The sequence below is a fragment of the Ranitomeya variabilis genome, chromosome 8 (assembly GCF_051348905.1).
Source record: "Ranitomeya variabilis isolate aRanVar5 chromosome 8, aRanVar5.hap1, whole genome shotgun sequence".
Taxonomy (NCBI): Eukaryota; Metazoa; Chordata; class Amphibia; order Anura; family Dendrobatidae; genus Ranitomeya; species Ranitomeya variabilis.
Window position 1 is genome coordinate 162,496,120 of NC_135239.1, and position 21,200 is coordinate 162,517,319.

Consider the following 21,200-nt stretch of genomic DNA (forward strand, 5'->3'; position numbering starts at 1 on the left):
ATGCCCTACCAGATCCATTGCTATCAGCTCAAAATGTTCGCAGTGGGTGAGGTTAGTTGGCACTCCGGACACGTGTCACAGTACTTCTGGACCTCCGCGTAGACCCCAGGCCAAAAAAAGCGCTGCAGTATGCGCTCCTTCATTTTTTTGGCCCCAAAGTGCCCTCTCAGCATGTGGGTGTGAGCCACTGCCCAGCGGTAGGACTGGAGCACTACCAGTTGTTCCACCACCTCATCCCGAATTTTATCCACCTTGTTTAATAAATCCTGGTGGATAGCCATATGGGGAAAAACTGCCTCAGCACCCGATTGCTGAGCCACTCCATTAATCTTTATCACCCTTTCTCGTGCTCGGGCTAGAGTGAGAACCTGGAGCTGAGCTGTCCAGAACTTACCAGGTGACACTTCCAGTTCAGGGATCGGTGGGGTCTCCTCAACCTCTCCTGCCAATACCTCTAGGGGAAACTTATCGGGGGTTACACTCTGTCCTTAGGTTGGCGACCTCTACGGCAGGTATCCCTGACTCGGGATCTTCAGGTTTCGTTCCCGGAATAACATTTACCTTGGGAGGGTTAACACTGGTTTCCCACAGGGACCAGAATAGGGGCAAGTCTCTTCCCAACACAGTCCCATATGGAAGGGTCTTTACCACTCCCACCATATTTATTTCTCCACACGGTGTGGAAAAAGAAACCTCCGCAGTTGGGTACTCTCGGAAATTCTCCATGTATACACACCACCCCCTCTTCCCGTCCATTGGGGTTGTCACCTGCAATAAGGGACCCATGGACCAGAGTCACTAAGCTCCCTGAGTCCAAGAGAGCCTCCGTTTGGTACCAGTTGACAAGTACCTGGTACATTTGGAGTTTTCTGCCGGCAGTGCCTCTAGTGGTGTCTCAGGTGTCAGTTCCAAAGAGGCCTTTCCGAGACACTCAAGGATGCTCTTGTCCTCCATGACAACCCTTGTTCTCTGATGGAGGCCAAGACTGAGGCCATACGAATGGACCGCAGAATCCGTGAGAGACATGGTGAACAGCAGGTCGCATGTTATACGGAGCAGGTCCATTTACCCGAGGTTAGAGTTGCCAGTCTTCGTGTTGCGGAGTGCCATCCATGTGACAAGTACCAGAATAGAATACAGAATACAAATAACAGATGTTTAAGAGTTAGATGTGCAAATATAGAGATACAGATGCTTCTCACAAAATTAGAATATCAAACAGTTAATTTATTTCAGTTCTTCAATACAAAAAGTGAAACTCCTATATTATATAGAGTCATTACACACAGAGTGATCTATTTCTAGTGTTTATTTATGTTAATGATTATGGCTTACAACCAATGAAAACCCAAAACTAATTATCTCAGTAAATTAAAACACTTTATAACACCAGTTTGAAAAATTATTTTAAAATCCGAAATGTTGCCCTACTGAAATGTATGTTCAGTAAATGCACTCAATACTTGGTCGGGGCTCTTTTTGCATCAATTACTGCCTCAATGCGGCGTGGCATGGAGGCGATCAGCCTGTGGCACTGCTGAGGTGCTATGGAAGCCCAGGTTGCTTTGATAGCAGCCTTCCGCTCGTCTGCATTGTTGGGTCTGGGTCTGGCGTCTCTCATCTTCCTCTTGACAATACCACATAGATTCTCTAAGGGGTTAAGGTTAGGTGAGTTTGCTGGCCAATCAAGCACAGTGATACTGTTGCTTTTAAACCAGGTATTGGTACTTTTGGCAGTGTGGACAGGTGCCAGATCCTGCTGGAGAATGAAATTTCCATCTCCAAAATGCTCTACATGAAAACTGATCTCTTGAAGCTCTAAGAACTACCTAGCCACCCGGGCATTCTTACCCTTCTATTTCTCTTAACCATCTCAGAGGGGCATGGTCTGACACTAGTTTGAACTTTTGACCTGGCAGGTAATATTTCAGTGTATCCACTGCCCACTTTATGGCTAAGCCCTTATTCTCAACAATCACATAGTTTTTCTCGCAGGAAGAGAGTTTCCGGCTCAGATACAGGATGGAATGCTCTTTTTCATTTATTTACTGAGACAGTACAACTTGCAACCCGACTTCTGAAGCATCTGTCTGGACCACAAATTCTTTGCTAAAGTCTGGTGCGACCAGAACCGGATGGTTGCACAGAGTCCGCTTAAGCTCCTGAAATGCCACCTCTGTGTCAGCAGTCCATTTCACCATCGTTGATTTGATGCCTTGAGATGCGTTAATGGTGCATTAATTATGGCAAAATTTGAGATAAACTGCCAATAATATCCAACAATTCCAAGAAACACCCTCACTTGCTTCTTGGAGAGCGGTTGCGGCCACTTCTGTATTCCCTCAATCTTGCTTAACTGTGGATTGATTTTACCTCTCCCGACGATGTAGCCTAAGTACTTGGCCTCCTCCTTCCTTATGGCACACTTTTTTGGATTTATAGTAAACCCAGCTTTTCTTAACTGATCCAGGATCGCCTGTACCTTTGAGCTGAAGACGACAATGTCATCAAGGTACGCTGCGGCATACTTCTTATGTGGAGCCAAGATCTATCGCCCTCTGGAAGGTACCTGGGGCACCCTGCAGTCCAAAGGGAATTCTGGTGTACTGGAATCACCCTTCAGTCGTCGAGAAGGCCCTCTACTCCTTGGCAATCCAGGACATGGGGATCTACCAGTACCCCTTTATCAGGTCGAGGGTTGTAATGAACCTAACAGACCCCAGTCGCTCAATCTGTGCAGGGCATCAGATACGCATCAAAACTGGACACCTTATTCAGCCTGCGGTAGTTATTACAAAACCACCACTTGCCATCGGGCTTCGGCATGAGGACGATGGGACTCAACCATCCACTTTTTGACTCATCTATCACACCAAGGTCTAGCATTCTCTTAACCTCCTTTGATATTATCTCCTGGTGTGCTTTGGGAATCCTATAGGGCTTGAGGGTCATCCTTACATGAGACTCTGGTATCACATCATGCTACATCACCTGTGTAATGCCTGGCAACTATGAGAAGATGTCACTATTCTGCTGCAATTGTTCCCAACATTGTTGCTTCTGGGCCCGTGTTAGTGTCTCTGCAATGGTGATCTCCTCCACTTTGGCTTCAAGATCGGCCCCCCAGGCAAGGAGCTTCCAGTGATTCCCGATCTCTCCATGGTTTAAGCAAGTTCAAGCCGAAAAGCATTAGTGCGCATGTGCCAGCGCACTATGTCCCGGAGGTTTTTCGCTGTGTTTCGGGACATAGTGCACTGGCGCATGCGCACTAATGGCTTTTCGGCTTTGCCCGCAGTTGGGCAAAGCATACTGCGCGTGCGCAAGGCAAGATTGCCTTGCGCAGGCGTGTTCTATGGAGGACAGCGAATTAACTTCAAGCCAATATTGCGGCCAGCGTGCAGCCAGCGGGAAAGGAAGGGGTGAATAAAACACCCGAAAACACCACCCATCGGACCAAAAAAAGGTCCCACCAAATTCAGGGGACAGGTTCCCTTTAATACCGTGTATTGCCCCCTCTAACATCAATGACAGCTTGAAGTCTTTTGTGGTAGTTGTGGATTAGGTTCTTTATTTTCTCAGATGGTAAAGCTGCCCACTCTTCTTGGCAAATCCTCCAGTTCCTGTAAATTCTTGGGCTGTCTAGCATGAACTACACACTTGAGAGTGGAACACTGATATTGAGGTCAGGAGACTGAAACGGCCACTCCAGAACCTTCACTTTGTTCTGCTGTAGCTAATGACAGGTGGACTTGGCCTTGTGTTTTGGATCGTTGTCGTGTTGGAACGTCCAAGTACATCTTATGAGTAGCAGTATTTGCTGATAACGTGCTGCATTCATCTTTCCGTCAAGTTTGACCAAGTTTCCTGTACCTTTATAGCTCACACATCCCCAAAACATCAGCAATCCACCTCCGTGCTTTACAGTAGGAACGGTGTTCATTTCATTATAGGCCTTGTTGACCTTTCTCCAAATGTAACGTTTATGGTTGTGGCCAATAAGTTTAATTCTGTCTCATCACTTCAAATTACCTTATTCCAGAAGTTTTGAGGCTTGTCTCTGTGCTGTTTTGCGTATTGTAGGCAAGATACTTTGTGGCATTTGTGCAGTAATGGCTTTCTTCTGACGACTTGACCATGCAGCCCATTTTTCTTCAAGTGCCTCCTTATTGTGCATCTTAAAGGGAACCTGTCACCCCCAAAATCGATGGTGAGGTAAGCTCACCGTCATCAGGGGCTTATCTACAGCATTCTGTAATGCTGTAGATAAGCCCCCGATGTTACCGAAAAGGAGAAAAAGAGGTTAGATTATACTCACCCAGGGGTGGTCCCGCTGCGGTCTGGGTCCGATGGGTGTCTCAGGTCCGGTCCGGTGCCTCCCATCTTCATTCCATGATGTCCTCTTCTGGTCTTCATGCCGCAGCTGCGGTGCAGGCGTACTTTGTCTGCCCTGTTGAGGGCAGAGCAAAGTACTGCAGTGCGCAGGGACAGGTCAGAGAGGCCCGGCGCCTGCGCACTGCAGTACTTTGCTCTGCCCTCAACAAGGCAGACAAAGTACACCTGCGCCACAGCCGTGGCGTGAAGACCAGAAGAGGACGTCATGGAATGAAGATGGGAGGCCCCGACCGGACCTGAGACACCCATCGGACCCGGACCTCAGTGGGACCGCCCCTGGGTGAGTATAATCTAACGTCTTTTTCTCCTCTTTCAGGTAACATCGGGGGCTTATCTACAGCATTACAGAATGCCGTAGATAAGCCCCCAGATGATGGTGAGCTTACCTCACCATCAATTTTGGGGGTGACAGGTTCCCTTTAAAACAGCCACACCGCTAGTTTTCAGAGAGTCCAGTATTTCAGCTGATGTTATTTGTCGGTTTTTCTTTGCATCCCGAACAATTTTCCTGGCAGTTGTGGATGAAATTTCTGTTGGTCTACCTGACCATGGTTTTGTTTTTACAGAACCTCTAATTTTCCATTTGTTAATCACAGTTTGAATGCTGCTGACTGGAGTTATCAATTCCTTGTATATCTTTTTATATCCCTTTCCTGTTTTATACAGTTCAGCTACCTTTTCCCATAGACCTGTTGACAATTCTTTTGCTTTCCCCATTACTCACAATCCAGAAATGTCAGTGGCTGGATGAAAGATGCAAGAGTCTGTCTGGATCCCAGAAGCTCACTCAGCTTTTATGCACACACACTTATTACAAACAAACAGGTCACAGGTGAGGATGTTACCTTTAGTAGCCATTCAAATCCATTTGTGTCAACTTCTGTGCATGTTATCAGGCCAAAATTACCAGGGTATGTGAACTTTTGATCAGAATCATTTGTATATTTTGGGTTGTCATTATGATTTAAAAAGAGAAAACACAGTAGTTTGATAATAAATGGCTTCATCCAACCACTAACTATGAGTGGAGAAAACGTTGTGGTGTTACCATTCATATTCTCTGAAAAATGTCAAGAAAGCAACAATTCTGCTGGGGTGTGTAAACTTTTGAGCACAACTGTATATATATATATATATATATATATATATATATATATATATATACACACACACACACACGCGCATGTACACATATAATACTATACATACACATATATAGACACATGCATGTCGAGCCATACATAATACTATACATGCATATAGAGCTCTGGCAAAAATTAAACCCTGTCATGGGCAGCCCAATCTCCAGACCTGAACCCCATTGAAAACCTCTGGAATGTAATCAAGAGGAGGATGGATAGTCACAAGCCATCAAACAAAGAAGAACTGCTTAAATTTTTGCCCCAGGAGCAGTGTGAAAGACTGGTGGAAAGCATGCCAAGACACATGAAAGCTGTGATTAAAAATCATGTTTATTCCACAAAACATTGATTTCTAAACTCTTCCTGAGTTAAAACATTAGTATTGTTGTTTTCTTGTTTTCTTTGCATTATTTGAGGTCTGACAGCATCGTTTTTTTGGTAATTTTGACCATTTCTCCTTTTCAGAAAAAAATATAAAATGTATTGCTTTGAAATTCGGAGACATGTTGTCAATAGTTTATAGAATTTAAAAATATTACATTTTACTCAAAAATATACCTATAAAGAGAAAAATCAGACAAACTGAACATTATGCAGCGGTCTCTTAATTTTTGCCCCAGAGCTGTATATATATATATATATATATATATATATATATATATATATATATATATACACTCACTGGCCACTTTATTAGGTACACCATGCTAGTAACGGGTTGGACCCCCTTTTGCCTTCAGAACTGCCTCAATTCTTCGTGGCATAGATTCAACAAGGTGCTGGAAGCATTCCTCAGAGATTTTGGTCCATATTGACATGATGGCATCACACAGTTGCCGCAGATTTGTCGGCTGCACATCCCTGATGCGAATCTCCCGTTCCACCACATCCCAAAGATTTCATGTTGTTTACGCCAAATTCTGACCCTACCATCCGAATGTCGCAGCAGAAATCGAGACTCATCAGACCAAGCAACGTTTTTCCAATCTTCTACTGTCCAATTTCGATGAGCTTGTGCAAATTGTAGCCTCAGTTTCCTGTTCTTAGCTGAAAGGAGTGGTACCCGGTGTGGTCTTCTGCTGCTGTAGCCCATCTGCCTGAAAGTTCGACGCACTGTGCGTTCAGAGATGCTCTTAGGCCTACCTTGGTTGTAACGGGTGGCGATTTGAGTCACTGTTGCCTTTCTATCAGCTCGAACCAGTCTGCCCATTCTCCTCTGACCTCTGGCATCAACAAGGCATTTCCGCCCACAGAACTGCCGCTCACTGGATTTTTTTTCTTTTTCGGACCATTCTCTGTAAACCCTAGAGATGGTTGTGCGTGAAAATCCCAGTAGATCAGCAGTTTCTGAAATACTCAGACCAGCCCTTCTGGCACCAACAACCATGCCACGTTCAAAGGCACTCAAATCACCTTTCTTCCCCATACTGATGCTCGGTTTGAACTGCAGGAGATTGTCTTGACCATGTCTACATCATACCTCCCAACTTTAGGGGAAGGGAAAGAGGGACAAAGTCAGCGGCGCGCGTAGCGCGCCGCGGCAAATTTTAGGCCACACCCATTTCACAACTAGCCACGCCCCAACCACACCCATTTAGCACTTCTGATCACAATGTTTCGTTAACAATAATTATGAACAAAAAAATATGGCCACACACGACGCTCCATACTGTACAATGGCCATTGGCCACATTATGCTCCATACTGTATAATGGCCCCACATGATGCTGCGTACAGTATACTTGCCCCACGTGATGGTCCATACAGTATAATGGCGCCACATGATGCTTTGTACAGTATAATGGCCCCACACGATGCTGGGTATAGTATAATGGCCACACAATGCTGGGTACAGTATAATGGCCCCACACAATGCTGGGTGCAGTATAATGGCCACACATGGTTACCCCACCCCCATCATTGCCTTCTCCATCAGTACACACAAACACCTTTCACCGCGCTCCCTCGCAGCAGCCGGCAGCTTCCACTCCCACGGCGCTGAATGGTGTCATCCAGCTGCGCCGCTGACTGCTGTATCCAGCATTACAGCTCAGTCCCCATAGAATGTAATACAGCACAGCCCCATAGAATATAATGCTGCACAGCCCCCATAGAATGTAACGCAGGCAGGTGGCAGCCCCCATAGAATGTAACGCAGGCAGGTGGCAGCCCCCATAGAATGTAACGCAGGCAGGTGGCAGCCCCCATAGAATGTAACGCAGGCAGGTGGCAGCCCCCATAGAATGTAAGGGGTGCTGCACCAGGTTGGTGGAGAATCCGATGGATGGGTACCAGGGGGAGAGTGGGAGCGGGGTGCGCGCACCATGGGGAGACAAAGTTTAGTTTGTCAGTCCTCCTATGCTGTCAGAGTCTCTGCTGTAACCGCAGCAGGGCAGCGCTGCATGGAGAGGGGGAGAGACACATACATTCACTTACAGTCTGGAGATCCGCTCGCTGCTCCCGCGGTCACACAGACACGGAGTGTCTCACAACTCTGCCCCCGTGCCAGAAACCAGTCCGGGTGCTGCCGCTCTGTCCTCAGAGTCCGCCCACGTCTATAGTTGAGGAGGAAGCCGGAGGCGGGTGGTGAGGCAACTCAAGGGGGCGTGGCTACAACGCAGTCCCAGGGAATGGAACGAACAGCGGGTACTAATCGGGCTCTCTCTACGTCCCGGAAGTGGGCGGGGCTTCACCGGCGGCCGCAAATTCGGGATTTTAAATGCCCGAAGCGGGACAGCGGGACCCCGGTGCCAAAGCGGGACTGTCACGCTGAAATCGGGACGGTTGGGAGGTATGGTCTACATGCCTAAATGCACTGAGTTGCCGCCATGTGATTGGCTGATTAGAAATTAAGTGTTAACAAGAAGTTGGACAGGTGTACCTAATAAAGTGGCCAGTGAGTGTATGTATATATATATATATGTGTATATATATATATATACATATATACATACACACGCATGCATGTACACACATAAGTAATAATATACATACTCATATATACATACACACATACATAATACTATACATACACATATATACACACATGCATGCATGTACAGACATACATAATAGGATCACTACTTCCAACAGGTGGCGCTATAGAGATCAAGTACTCTTTTTCTCTGAAGTCCCAATTTGCATAATACTATACATGCATATATACACATACATAATACAATACATACACATAAATAACAGTATACATACACACACACATATATATATTCATACACATGCATGTACACACATATGTAATACTATACATACACATAGTCATACACACGCATGTGCACACATACATAATACTATACATACACACATATATACATAGTCATACACATGCACACACATACTGTACATACATAACACTATCCATTTCTGGCCCGGCCCGGCTGCTAGTTGCCCTGCATATACTGAGGCTGCTGCTCCAGGATGAGTCAGTAGGAGATGGACTGACATCTATTAAACAAAGGGGTGTTGTCCCTTTAAGTTTCTCCGGATGACATCAGCGCTGGGTTTGGCAATCGGATTCAATGAGAGTGGCCGAGAGTGGAGACAGCAGCTCACAGACGGAAGGGGAAGGAGAGAGGCAGCAGCGAGACGCAGCACCGCAGGTGAGCGCAGCGCCCCACAATCCCTCGTCATCCTCCCCCCTGCAGCCCCTGCCTGACATGACACCCCGAGGAGCAGACACAGGGGACCCCCAGCACTCCACACATAGCAATATTTTGGGGGTTGGTTGTGTTTTTAGGGCTGAAATGAAGGGGGAAACGCAGTACCCCTAGAGCTTGTTTTCTGTGCACTGCTGGGGGATGGGTGTAATACAGCACAGACACCACTGAATATTAGGGGCATTGGGGGGGTTTTACTTGTATAAAGTCCTCGCTCTTATGCTGTGATGTTAATGATTAGTTTATACCTCTATTAATTCCTGTTTGGCTGATTGGTAGGGGGGCATCGATTATTTTAGCAGAGGTCCTGCTATATGACATTGGGGTACCGCTGGGGGGGCTGCCGCTGGGCCATGTATCTGTTCTCTGTACATTTAATGGATACATTTTATTTTTGAAGGCTAATTGAATTTCCATTTGTGATGAATTACTGCTATTTCCAGTAGGTCCATAACCTATTACATAACATGGAGGCTATGGGGCTGGAGGGCATGTCATAGTAAAGGGGTGCTAGGATGACCCCCCCCCCAATATCTCCACTGCAATATATCATTGACTATGTTCTGTATTCAAAGGGTGGGGTGAAGGCCTGGAAAAAAAAATGCAGAGCCCACCCCCTTTGTTCTCTGCTGGCCAGAAAATACAGATAATACATTGCTGATCTGAATTGTGGGCTGTTTATTCTGAGCAAGATCTGACAATTCCATGCAGGGACTTATTAGGAAGGCAGAACATTACATAATCCCCAGTGTTATTCACTCTCCTGCCTCCTGGTCCTGGGGCTGGCTCAGGCTGGAATCATTTCTGCTGTTAGGAATAGTCTCCACTTGTCATGCTCCAGTTATAGGGATATATATGTGCAGGCTGTGTATACATGGGCGCCCGGGTTACAATGTATCGTGCTTGGTATGGCTGAGAAAAACCTCTAGGTTTCGCTCTTCTTGGATTTATTGAATTTTTGTATACAAGATGTTTCCAAAATCTCTATAGTGTCTGCGAATGAGGAAGTATTGTAGCTCGCTATGAGAAACCGCTTGTAAACAGATACTGAGTCCTCCATACAATGCACAGAGCTCCGGATACTGATACCCGGGGTATTCAATCAGCGTCGCCCACCCTACAATTATATTAGTGTGTTCTGTGACTCGGGTGATGCAGTGCTCTCTGTGTTTTATTGTCTGTGTGAGATATATATAATATATATAAATTTATATTTTTATTATTATATCTTTATATACACACACGCATTAGTTTTTTAATTCCATGGAAGCCGCGATACGTTATATCATTTTTACCACTTCTGGTTGTATCCCATAAATCGTGCCTCGTATAGGATCTACATTCTTCTTTGCGGTGATTTACCATCCAATAATTTTAAGATTACTTTAATTTCAGTTCTGTGTCCAATTCACATAGCAAAACGACACGTGCCGTTATATTAAAATTATGAGAAGTCACCGTCAGCATTTTGTTTGTGTAAAGGATCAGCGTCAGTATTTTGTTTATTGGCCAGTGAACACACAGTTGACAGGTGTGTGTAAATATTTATAGATTTATCTTTGTTAAATTTTTATTCATATTATTACAATCTTGGTTTTAGCATACAAGTTATGACCGCACCTATCAAGAAGGTATGTGCTCCTTTTGGGACATTTTAGTACATGGCTTGGACAACCACCTCTGCCCCTCCATCCTACTATCGTAGTGTAAAAATCAATGTTCTGAGACCCCACTCATCACTGGAATACAGTCCATTTATCTTGTCACTTGTCAGATATTTTTAGTAGGGTTTTGGGTCAAGGACCCAATAAATTAGGGTTAAGCAAATGTGCTGGGATAAGGTGTTATCTGAGCATGCTTGTGTGCTAATGGAGTGTCTTTGGCGTGCTCGAGAAATATGTTCGAGTCCTTGCGGCTTAATCTCTCGCGGCCGTTAGACGCAACACATGTTGGGATTGTCTGTCTGTTAGGCAATTCTTGCATGTGTTGAGGATGATTTTTCGAGCACGCCGTTAGGACATGAGCATGCTCAGATAACACCTTATCCAAGCACGTTCGCTCATCACTACACAAGATGTATAAAGGTGAATTAATTTAGACTGTCCGCTGTTGGACCTGCCTAGCTATATTGGATCAAAACCAATGGATACAATTATTCGTGCTCCAGTGCTGAGTGTCGGCAGTGACATGCACTATACTGCACCATAGTAGTAATTGCTATGTGATTTAGCCCTTTAAGTGGAAAGCATTGCCATTTGGAAGTGTGCACATGTCATGGCCTGGGTTGCGAAGTATCAGTCCTGAGTCTTTCATGCACAAATACAATGAAGCCATTCACTGGAGATTCCTTTTCAATCAATAAGAAAATCTAAGCATAGACAAGTTTGTGAAGGTTTTGTTGTATAATCATATTTCTGATCGCAAGGACCCTGGGTCATGTGACGTAAGATTCTTCCGTTTTCCGGCCTGGTTGTCTCTGCTGTTTATTACACTCTTACCAGCATGTCCCTAATTTACCTCTGTGTCTGAAATCACTGCCCCTAATGAGCCGGATCGATCACATAATAAAGCAAGGAAGCTGCAGGGAAGTCAAGTTCCCAGAACGTCATTTTATGGCAGCCTGAGCTGCGCTGCTACTCCAGCAGTACAACATGGAAGCAGGCTGCCTCTATGAGGCTCAGTTCACACAAGCATTGTGCACAATGGACAGCGCCAGGAGAAACGTTAGCCTTGTGGGAAAAATGCACCATGCACTAGTCTGTTCTGATGTGCAGCTTCCGCACCTGTCCGCTATATGGATGAGCACACGGAGCTGGGCAACGAAGCCTTACAGATACTAAGGTACAAAACTCACTCAGAAAACGGGGTAGATAGAGGGAAAACAAGTAGGTGGGAAGGTGTACTTATGTTTGGCTACACCAAGGGTGCACCGAGCGCCTGTGCTTGGTTTGAAGTCACTCTGTGCTGACAGTCCTTTTAAAGGAAACCCATCATTAGGTTTTTATACTGCAAACTCTCATCTATGTAAAGTCGCTATAATGTTAGAAATCTGTGTTTCCATTGTAGAGAAATCCATGTATATTCCTTATTTCCCGACCGTTGCCTGCCTCCTGTTAGTACTGGACTGACAAGTCACTTTTGTTCCATAGACCTATCTTCTCTTACCGAGATCTAGCACAAGCACAGTCATTTATCAGAGTGGTGCATGCGCAATAAGGTCCTGATGAACTGTGCATAAACCGCCCCAGGGAATGACACCACTGAAAGAGTGACCTGTCAGTTACTGAAAGGAGGCAGCCAGTGGTGAGGGAACAGGCAGGAGAGCTGTGAGTGCAGCGCCGGCCTCCACTGCACTTGTGGCTCATTTGCATAAATGCATAAAAAATTGGATGATGGATTTCTCTAAAATGGAAACATGGATTTCTAAAAGAGAGAAAATAGAGAGGGATATGGATTTAATTAATATTATAGCGTTTTTACATAGATGACATTAGCTTGTGGTATTTAAAAAAACAAAAACAAAAAAAACCAACTGATGACAGGTTCTCTTTATTAGTAGTATGGTAGCTTAATTTCCCATTGCAGTTTCTAACAGTGTCATGTGTATTGTTTATCTGTTGTGGTTACATGATCTTTTTACAAAGTCAATAGCTTTTCAAGAACATAAAACCTACAGATAGTTAATTCTTAACCACTTGATGCATTGCCGCATATAAACCACCCCCATCTTATACTCTAAAATAAAACCTGAGCCGACTTGTCAGGTTGATGGAGAAGTGTCGGGTAGAAGACAGTAGTAATTATTTTTTTCCCTCTATTGGTATTGTCTGCAATGGGTTGCAACTTCTGAAAAATTGTCATTTGTGTGAAAGCGATAATCCAGGCTTCGAATGTCATTGTGACATGTTTACTTCAAATATTCAGGATATATATAGTTTTCTGCTGAGTCTTTCAATAAGTCGCTAATTTTGGGAGTACGGTTCTCTCATGGCCCCATATAAGTTAAATTCATCCAAAACCGCCAATTTTGGTGAGACTGGCTGCCCATGTGTGTTTAGGAGCCTCCTGACGGCAGGAGCGGGCATGCCGAGTTGGAATGTCCTATCAGTTGCACGGCACGGACTTGTACATTTAGAAGAGTAGAGAATCGGTGAACGAACATTTCGCTCATTTAATGTTATACACTAGTGTGTTAAAAAAAAAAAAAAAAAAAAAAGCCGGTGATCAAAATGACTGAGTGACCTTTTATATTAATGAGTGGACCTTCATAAGATACAATGATGGGCTCAAATTGGTACATTTAAAGACACCATAGCATTGCTGCATGTGTATGTCCAAACATTTGGCAAGGCTGCCTCAAATGGTAAGTTTAAGAAATGACCAAACGGGTCTGAATAGTTCATGTTTTGAAACTTCCTTTGAATGTGAACGTTCTGCCAAGCATTCATGTGTTTCCACTGGGGAGAGAGGAGTAAGGATCTAGATTGAAATTCCTATTAAACGGGTTATCCGGGAATAATTTATTTATTTTATTTTTTTTTACTATGAGCCTAAGAACTTACAGGCAGTTACTTGCCAACTACCGGTCTGTTCTGCCCTGCGCTGGTTCAGAGCCGTCCCAGGCCGCCGCCGCTTCACGCCCTCAGAGCAGCTGTTCCTCTTCTGCTTTGCTCTATTGATGGGACGTCCCTGCCGATGTCATGCTGATTGACAACCGGCTTCCCTCAGTAAGACACCAGGGAGCTGGCTGTCTATCGGCATGACATCTGCAGTCTCGCGCCATCGGTAGAGAGGAAGAGAAGCAGCTGCTCTGTTGACGTGACGTCAGTAGAACCCACGGAGTCTCCGACAGGGGCGTCTGCGGGGCTGTGACAGCTCTTGGCTGACAGTGGTCAGTGGTGGGAAGAACACACACCTGCCTGCTAGTTACTAGACCCAGAAGAAGAAGAAAAATAGTCCTGGATAACCCCTTTAAATGTCATTAATGTATGGTGGGAATATGGGCTACTGCCTGTGACCATTTTTGTGTCTACATCAGTAGGTGTGCGTTGTTTCAATTATAATACTACAATCTTTGGAGCTGCTGTTCACTCTTGTTCTTCTGGTTGATAGAACTTTTTATATAAGAGTCAGAAAATTGTTGTGCATTTCTTCTACAGCCTGTGGCACCGACAGTCCTATGCACTAAAAGGCAAGCTTCGGTCTCTAAGCTCTTCTTCTTTTTTTTTTTTTTTAAAAGCCATGTTCCCATGTAGCATAAATGTTGATTTTTTTTTTCTTTTCGCTGTATTTTTTTGCACTTAAAAAGCATTTAATTAAATGCAGCATCAAATCACCAAAAATGCATCACAAAATAAAAAAAAAAAATAGAAAAATAATCCTAGTCGATTGTTATTGCATATTTTGGTGCTGACGTTAAACAAAAGTAACAGAACTCAGTTTCCGCACGTAGGAACGTATAAACTCTGCTCATATCTTCCTCCAGGGGTGGATCTGGCTCATGCTGGATGCGATCAGTAGCCGAATAGCTTTGTCAAATTTTGCGTACGCTGTTATAAATTGATAATCTGCAACACTAAGCCTCCAACTCAGATGTGAACAAAGTCTAAATAAAATACCATATGTGGAAATTATTAAGGCCTGGGCTACACTGCTCCCTTTTTTTTTTTTTTTTTGTAGTGCTAATAATTGACTTTGACTATTAAGTAGCAGTCCACCCCATTGCATACAACTCAGTGTATTACTTTGGACTGCAGCGCTCCCTAAATAGTTAAAATCAATCAATAGCGCTACAGAAAATCGTAGTGTAGCCGGGGCCAATATCTTTAACTCCGGTGAACTCGCTGGGTTTTTCAAGCAGACTACATCTAAGGAAGCTTGTTTGTTTTCTGTGTTGTGTGTTGTTTTGTTTTGTTTTTTTATATGGTCGTTTTTTGAGCAATTTTTTGTTCTCCAATGGTTTTTGGCCTCTGGCATCTTATATATTTTTATTTTTTTCCCACAACGCCATTGAATAATGGAGAAACCACTAGCATTTTTTTTCCAGGAAAAGCTATGGCAAAACACGCTAAAAAGACATCCGGGAGTCTTTCAACCTTTTTTTTTTTTTTTTTTTACCCCTATTGTAATGCACAGAGCGTCTTAGCAGCGAAAAACTCCTGAAGAATGGACAGTCACTTTTTTTTTTACCTTGGTGTTTTTAGAAAGCTGAATCCTTTTGAAAGACTAAACCTATGCAGAGCGGGCCGTATTAACCTAGCAATGCCCATGTTCATTGTTTTGAGTGTTTTATCCTATAGGTATTTTTGGTGGTTTCCTCTTCGGAATCTGCTTGAAAAAGTTATGGCGGACATGTACTTCGTGCGGTTTCAGTCTTTTGTTAAAAAACATAACTGCATTTTTTATGCAGGTATTTAAAACCAACGTATATGGGTATGTGCACACTTTGCAGATTTGCCTTTGGAATTTTCTGTGCGGATTCTGCATCTCTTGGCTGAAAACGCAGGTGCAGATTTGATGCGTTTTTTTGCGGATTTTGTGCGGTTTTCCTGCGGAGGGTATGTGCACACGTTGCGGATTTTTGCTGCGGATCCGCAGCGGTTTTGACGCTGCAGATTCGCAGCTGTTTTCCATGAGTTTACAGTACCATGTAAACCTATGGAAAAAAAAACAAAAAAAAACGGGCGGAAACATTGCGTTGTTTGTTCCGCAGCATGTTCATTCTTTGTGCGGATTCTGCAGCGGTTTACACCTGCTCCATTATAGGAATCCGCATAAAAACCGCATAAAATCTGCTGTAAAACTGCGGATTCCTCAAAACAGGTGCGGAAAAGTCTGCAGGGGTTCCATCTACGTGTGCACATACCCTAACTGCGGATTCTGTGCGAATTTCATGCGTTTTTTTTACTCCTGCGGATTTCTGTAATGGAATGGGTGCAGAAACGCTGCAGATCTGCACAAAATAATTGACATGCTCCTTTTTTTAATCTGCTGTGTTTTCCGTGCAGATTTTTCCGCACCGCATTTTTTTTTTTGCCATTGATTTACATTGTACTGTAAATTACTTGCAGATCTGCAGCGTTTCTGCGCGGAAAAAAACGCTGCAGTTCTGCAGGAAATCTGCAACGTGTGCACACAGCCTATTAGTCGTTCCTTGTTATTACCCATTTCTTTTAAATCTGCTTCTGCTCTAAAACACACATGAAAAGCTATATTTTTAAGAAGCAAAAGTGTATAAAATCAACCTTTAACTTGTGCTAGTGTCAAATGCTGGGCACAACCTGGATGCAAAAGGTATAAGTTGTCTTCAATTTAAATCTTATTTCTAAGGGTAAGTTCACACCAGGCATTTTTTTTCAGTAGCAAAACGTGATCTGTTGGCAGGAAAGAATATGCAGAAAAAAGCAGGTTTTGCATGTTTTTATGCATTTTTTTTTTTTTTTTTTGCTGTTTTTGCCATGCTAGATTTCTCTTGTGGATGCTGATAAAGTTTAGTGTTGGGGAAAAAAAAATCCTACTCTATAGAATCTCAGGTTTTGGCACAAAAAAACGAAGCAAAACCTATACCTGCGTGTTTTTTTTCACCACCCATTCATACCAATGGGTGAAAAACAAAGCAAAAAAAACATGAACGTGACATGCTCCATTGTGCAAAAAACCATACAAAGCACAAAATATTGATGACACAAAAAACAAGGTGTGTGCGTGAGATTTCTGAAATCTCATAGACATAACTGGTACTGTAAAACACAGCTGAAACTTTGCATTAATAAAACACAATACGCCTAGTGTGAACTTAGCCTTAGGGTTTTCATGGATATCCTTGTTCAGGAAATGTCAGTATAACCACAAAAGAGGCAGTCAGATTTTAATTTTCAAGGTCACCAGCGCTGTGGTTCGGTTTTGGTGCATTGTACCAACAATCTTGGCATACGTTGCTCGCTGTAGTTCTGATTCGCAGCTCCTGGTGTTCTCACAGATGATTGCGCCTACTTGGACAAATGGAAATGTGCTTTTTACTGCCATTTTATTTTGTTTTTCCTGAAAAGGGGCTAAAATCTATCCATATATTATGTTTAAAAAATGTTTCGACTCCCCTTGGGAAATGTGGAGCGCATGTATCAGCATATGCTGCTTTTATTGCAGCAATTCTGTTTAGCTTACCATAGCTTCTTTTTCTTTTTGCTCTTTTCTCCACTCCCAAGATAATACTATTAGGTTCCAGTAAATGACAGAGGGTGCTGTGCTTTTTCCTGTCGGTGTAAATGGATAGATATTAGCTAATTGCTGTCTGTTTTGTCTTTTCTTACCCTGTTTATCATTTAGTTGTCTCTATTTACTGTGATGGTTACTTTAGATTCATTTGTATTGTATGTGATGACAATTGCATAACTTGCAGCTACCGCTAACCTGCCTGACCAGTCAAGAACTGGACTTTGTTGTGAACTGTGTTCCGGTTGCCAGGCAAATGGTGGTTTTCACCAAGTTGCCGTAGGTGAAATATTTTTTGTTCCTCTCTTAGTAATGTCTGTAGACCTATGTCAGTTTTCAGGACCCCCCTCCCCTTTGCAATCGTATCTTTGGCTTTTACACTGTTAACTTTCCATTTTGAACTTTTGCTGGTCTATGGATCTCTGGTAAATTACTTATTTATTCAAAGGCCGTCAGCTCCAGCATTATCTTGATTTTATCAAGCTTGGTGATCCTTGCTCCAAGTGATATGTCTGGATTGTTTTATTCCAAGATTGATTTGTTCTTCTTGCCATCCATGACATTGACAACATTCTTCTCCAGCACCACATTGCCAAGGTGTCAGTTCTTCTTTTGTCTTGCTTCTTTATCGTCCAGCTTTCACATCCATATGTTACTGCAGAAAAGACTAGACAATGTACAAGCTGTGAGTGCAGTTCCTTGATTTGAAGACCTCGTCCAGTGACTTAAGTGTTGATTGCTCATAGCTATTCCCCTATTAACTTCCAGTCTTGTCACTGCATCTTGAGTTATCGATTTGAGTAGGATGAAATCCTTTACTACTTCCAGTCCGTCACCATCCATCTCAGATGAGTTCTGGTCGTACCTGGCAGTAGGCAATATTTTTATCTTCTTTGTATTGAGTTGCAGTCCCGTATTTGAGCTTTCCATCTTGACACTCCTTCTGGTCTCGTTGTTATCAATGTTGTATCGTCTGCATATTTAAGATTGTTGATTCGCCCAGCAATATTGATTCCTTCTTCTTTTTCGGCAAGTCCAGGCTTCCTGAAAATAGCCTCTGCATATAAATTGAAGAGAAATGGTGAACAGGATGCAGCCTTGTCTGATGCCTCGCTCTACTTTGAACCATGCCTTGTCGCCATGTTCCGTTTGGACAGTCACTTCTTGGTCGATGTAAAGGTTCCTAATGAGGCTGATCAGATGGTTCAGAGCAGCATCCATATCCTTCATGGTTTTTTAAAGTTTTTGGTGATCAACACAGTCGAAGGTTTTGTTGTACTCAATGAAACCAAAATAGATCTCCTTGTTGTATTTTGGCCTTTTCCATTACCCATCTAATGTTAGCAATCACATCTTTTGTTCATCTGTCTTTTCTGAATCCTGCTTGTTCCTTTGGCAGCTCTTTGTCAAAGTAAGGCTGTAACCATCTTGGTTGGATCTTCTTCAGTAGTATTTTGCTTGCATAAGGTGTGAGCACCATAGTCTGATAGTTGCCACAGTCAGTATCATCTCCCTCCTTCTGGAATAGGAATAAACACCGATTTTTGTCCAGTCATTGGGCCATTTACCTGTTGTCCATATCTGTTGGCACGGGTGTGTGACAACATCAACCGCTGCTTCAGAAGACTTCACTAGCTTTATTGGAATATTGTCACATCCAGGCGCTTTGATTTTTGACAGAAGCTTTATCGTAGCAACAACTTTGTCATTCAGGATGTTAAGCTCTGTATCGTTTCCAGTATCAACGAGTCGTCCTTGTAGAAGTGCTCGGTGTATTCTTTCTATGATCTGTTTTGGCTCCGTTAGTTTCTTCCAGTTGACTTCTTTCAACACGTCCACTCTTGGTTGAAACGTTTACCATATGCGTGCCTGATGTTGCCCCTCAGATGTTCACTTTCTATCTCTGTACATATCTTTTGGTAATAAAGTTCTTTGCTTGAATGGCTGTCTTTAGTCGTAGGCCACATGCACACTTTGAGTATTTACGTTTTTTACCTCAGTATTTGTTCCACTCCTGGTTTTGGCTTACAATCAGTGGAAAATGGAAGAGAAACACATCGCCACATCTGCATTTTTCACCCAGTCCTAGATTTGGCTTACACATACGGAGGTAAAAAAAAATCACCAATTACGAACGTGGGCACGTGGCCTTACTGAGGTCTGCGTCCTGCTTGCCTTTTGCCATTTGTCTTTCTATGATGATCTTTAGTATCTCTTTTCTGTTAATTATGGCTGCGGGGGTCTCTTGTGCCTTTTGTTGTCTTAGTGGCTCCAATAATAGTCTTTGTGTGTCCATAATTACTCTTCTCAAAATTGAAATTACACCACCAAAAAGGAAAACTCATGGATATATGGAAATCACAGGATGGATAGACATGATAATATGCAAATGATGAAAAAGGGAAACAAAGTTTTCAAAACTCCATAATATATTCAGAATTGCATGAACTCCACGTGTAGAAATTCCAGCACGTCTGCTATAAGTGAGGTTATTAATGGTTGTCTGAGGAGTATTTTGCCGTGCTGAATGCACTTGGGTGCGAAAATCATCAAAATCTCATTGCAAATGTCGACCAATGACATCCCTGGTATGGTCAATGGGAGACAAATCCAGAGATGCTGTGGTCATGGTAGTACCTAGCACAAGCACCATGTGGCCTTGCTTTGTCGTGTTGAAAAATGGCTCCTGCAACACTTTGATTTTGTCATGGAACCAGTAGTGTGGCCAATGCTCCAATGTAATGCTGAGCTGTTTATCGGGAATGAAGACTAGAGGGGTCCGATTACTGTACATGGACACCCTACACCATAATTCCAGGAGAAGGACTGGTGTATTTTATCCTTCGTGAAGGCTTCATGGCCTTGCCCACGTGGTCTCCTAACTAATCTCCAGCTATCATTGCAGCTAACACAAAAATGGGATTAATTTCTGAAGTGGACATTGCCATCTTGCTCTTCATCATGATGGTCTATGAGGTCAGTGGGATACCTGTAGCTGGATGTGCGGTTTGTAGCCCAGTGTCATGCAAATGCCTTCTGATGGGTTTTATCAACACCATTTTGATGCCCTGGGTTTGGTATTTGATGTCCAATTTCACTTGCAGTACAGAATGGCTGTCATGTAACCTGGGGTACGGCCATTTCTCCAAAGTGTCTTGGGAGCCATTTTTAACACGACAACATGTAGCTTATGCTACTGTGAGCAGACTGGGTGGCCTAAACGTGTTACCATGGCTTGCAGCGTCTCCGGACATCATTGGTCAACACTTCCAGAGGCAGTTTGATTAGTGCCTTCAGTGCGTCTGAACATTCCTCAGCCAACCATTAGTAACCTCATTGATCGCTGCCAAGGTGTGTAAGTGCGAGGATTTCTTCCTGTGGCGCTACATGGACATCTCCTGCTGTATAAAAATTATGCAGTAACAATTTCTTCCAAACATTTGAATTTTTAACTTTCGCAGTAGTGAAAATCCGCAGAATGTATTGACAGGCTGAGGATTTCATATCCACGGTGCCAATCAATTTTGACTGTATATTCACTCTACAGTGTGTGGATGAGAGATTTAGTAAAATGCTGGTACTGTCCATTTTCTATATTCACCCTTATAAAATGCCTTCCAACTATGGATGTGAGATTTACAATATTAAATTACAATAATTTACAATATTTAAACATCTGTCACCAGATGTTTTGCTACACCACCTGAGAGCAGCATGATGTATGGGCAGAGACCCTGATTCCAGTGATGTCACCCTGGGCTGCTTGTTGTAGTTTCGATAC

General features: G+C 43.3%; 1 protein-coding gene across 1 annotated transcript in view; it reads left to right on the top strand.

Annotated features, from left to right (window-relative positions):
- Positions 1 to 8,981: 8,981 nt before the first annotated feature.
- The window catches only part of CSNK1E (casein kinase 1 epsilon), a 58,729-nt gene continuing 46,510 nt past the window's right edge, over positions 8,982 to 21,200 (top strand). The window contains exon 1 of the mRNA XM_077276987.1: positions 8,982 to 9,151. Within this exon, the coding sequence (XP_077133102.1) occupies positions 9,037 to 9,151 (115 nt within the window). The 5' untranslated portion in view covers positions 8,982 to 9,036. The remainder of the gene's footprint in view (positions 9,152 to 21,200) is intronic.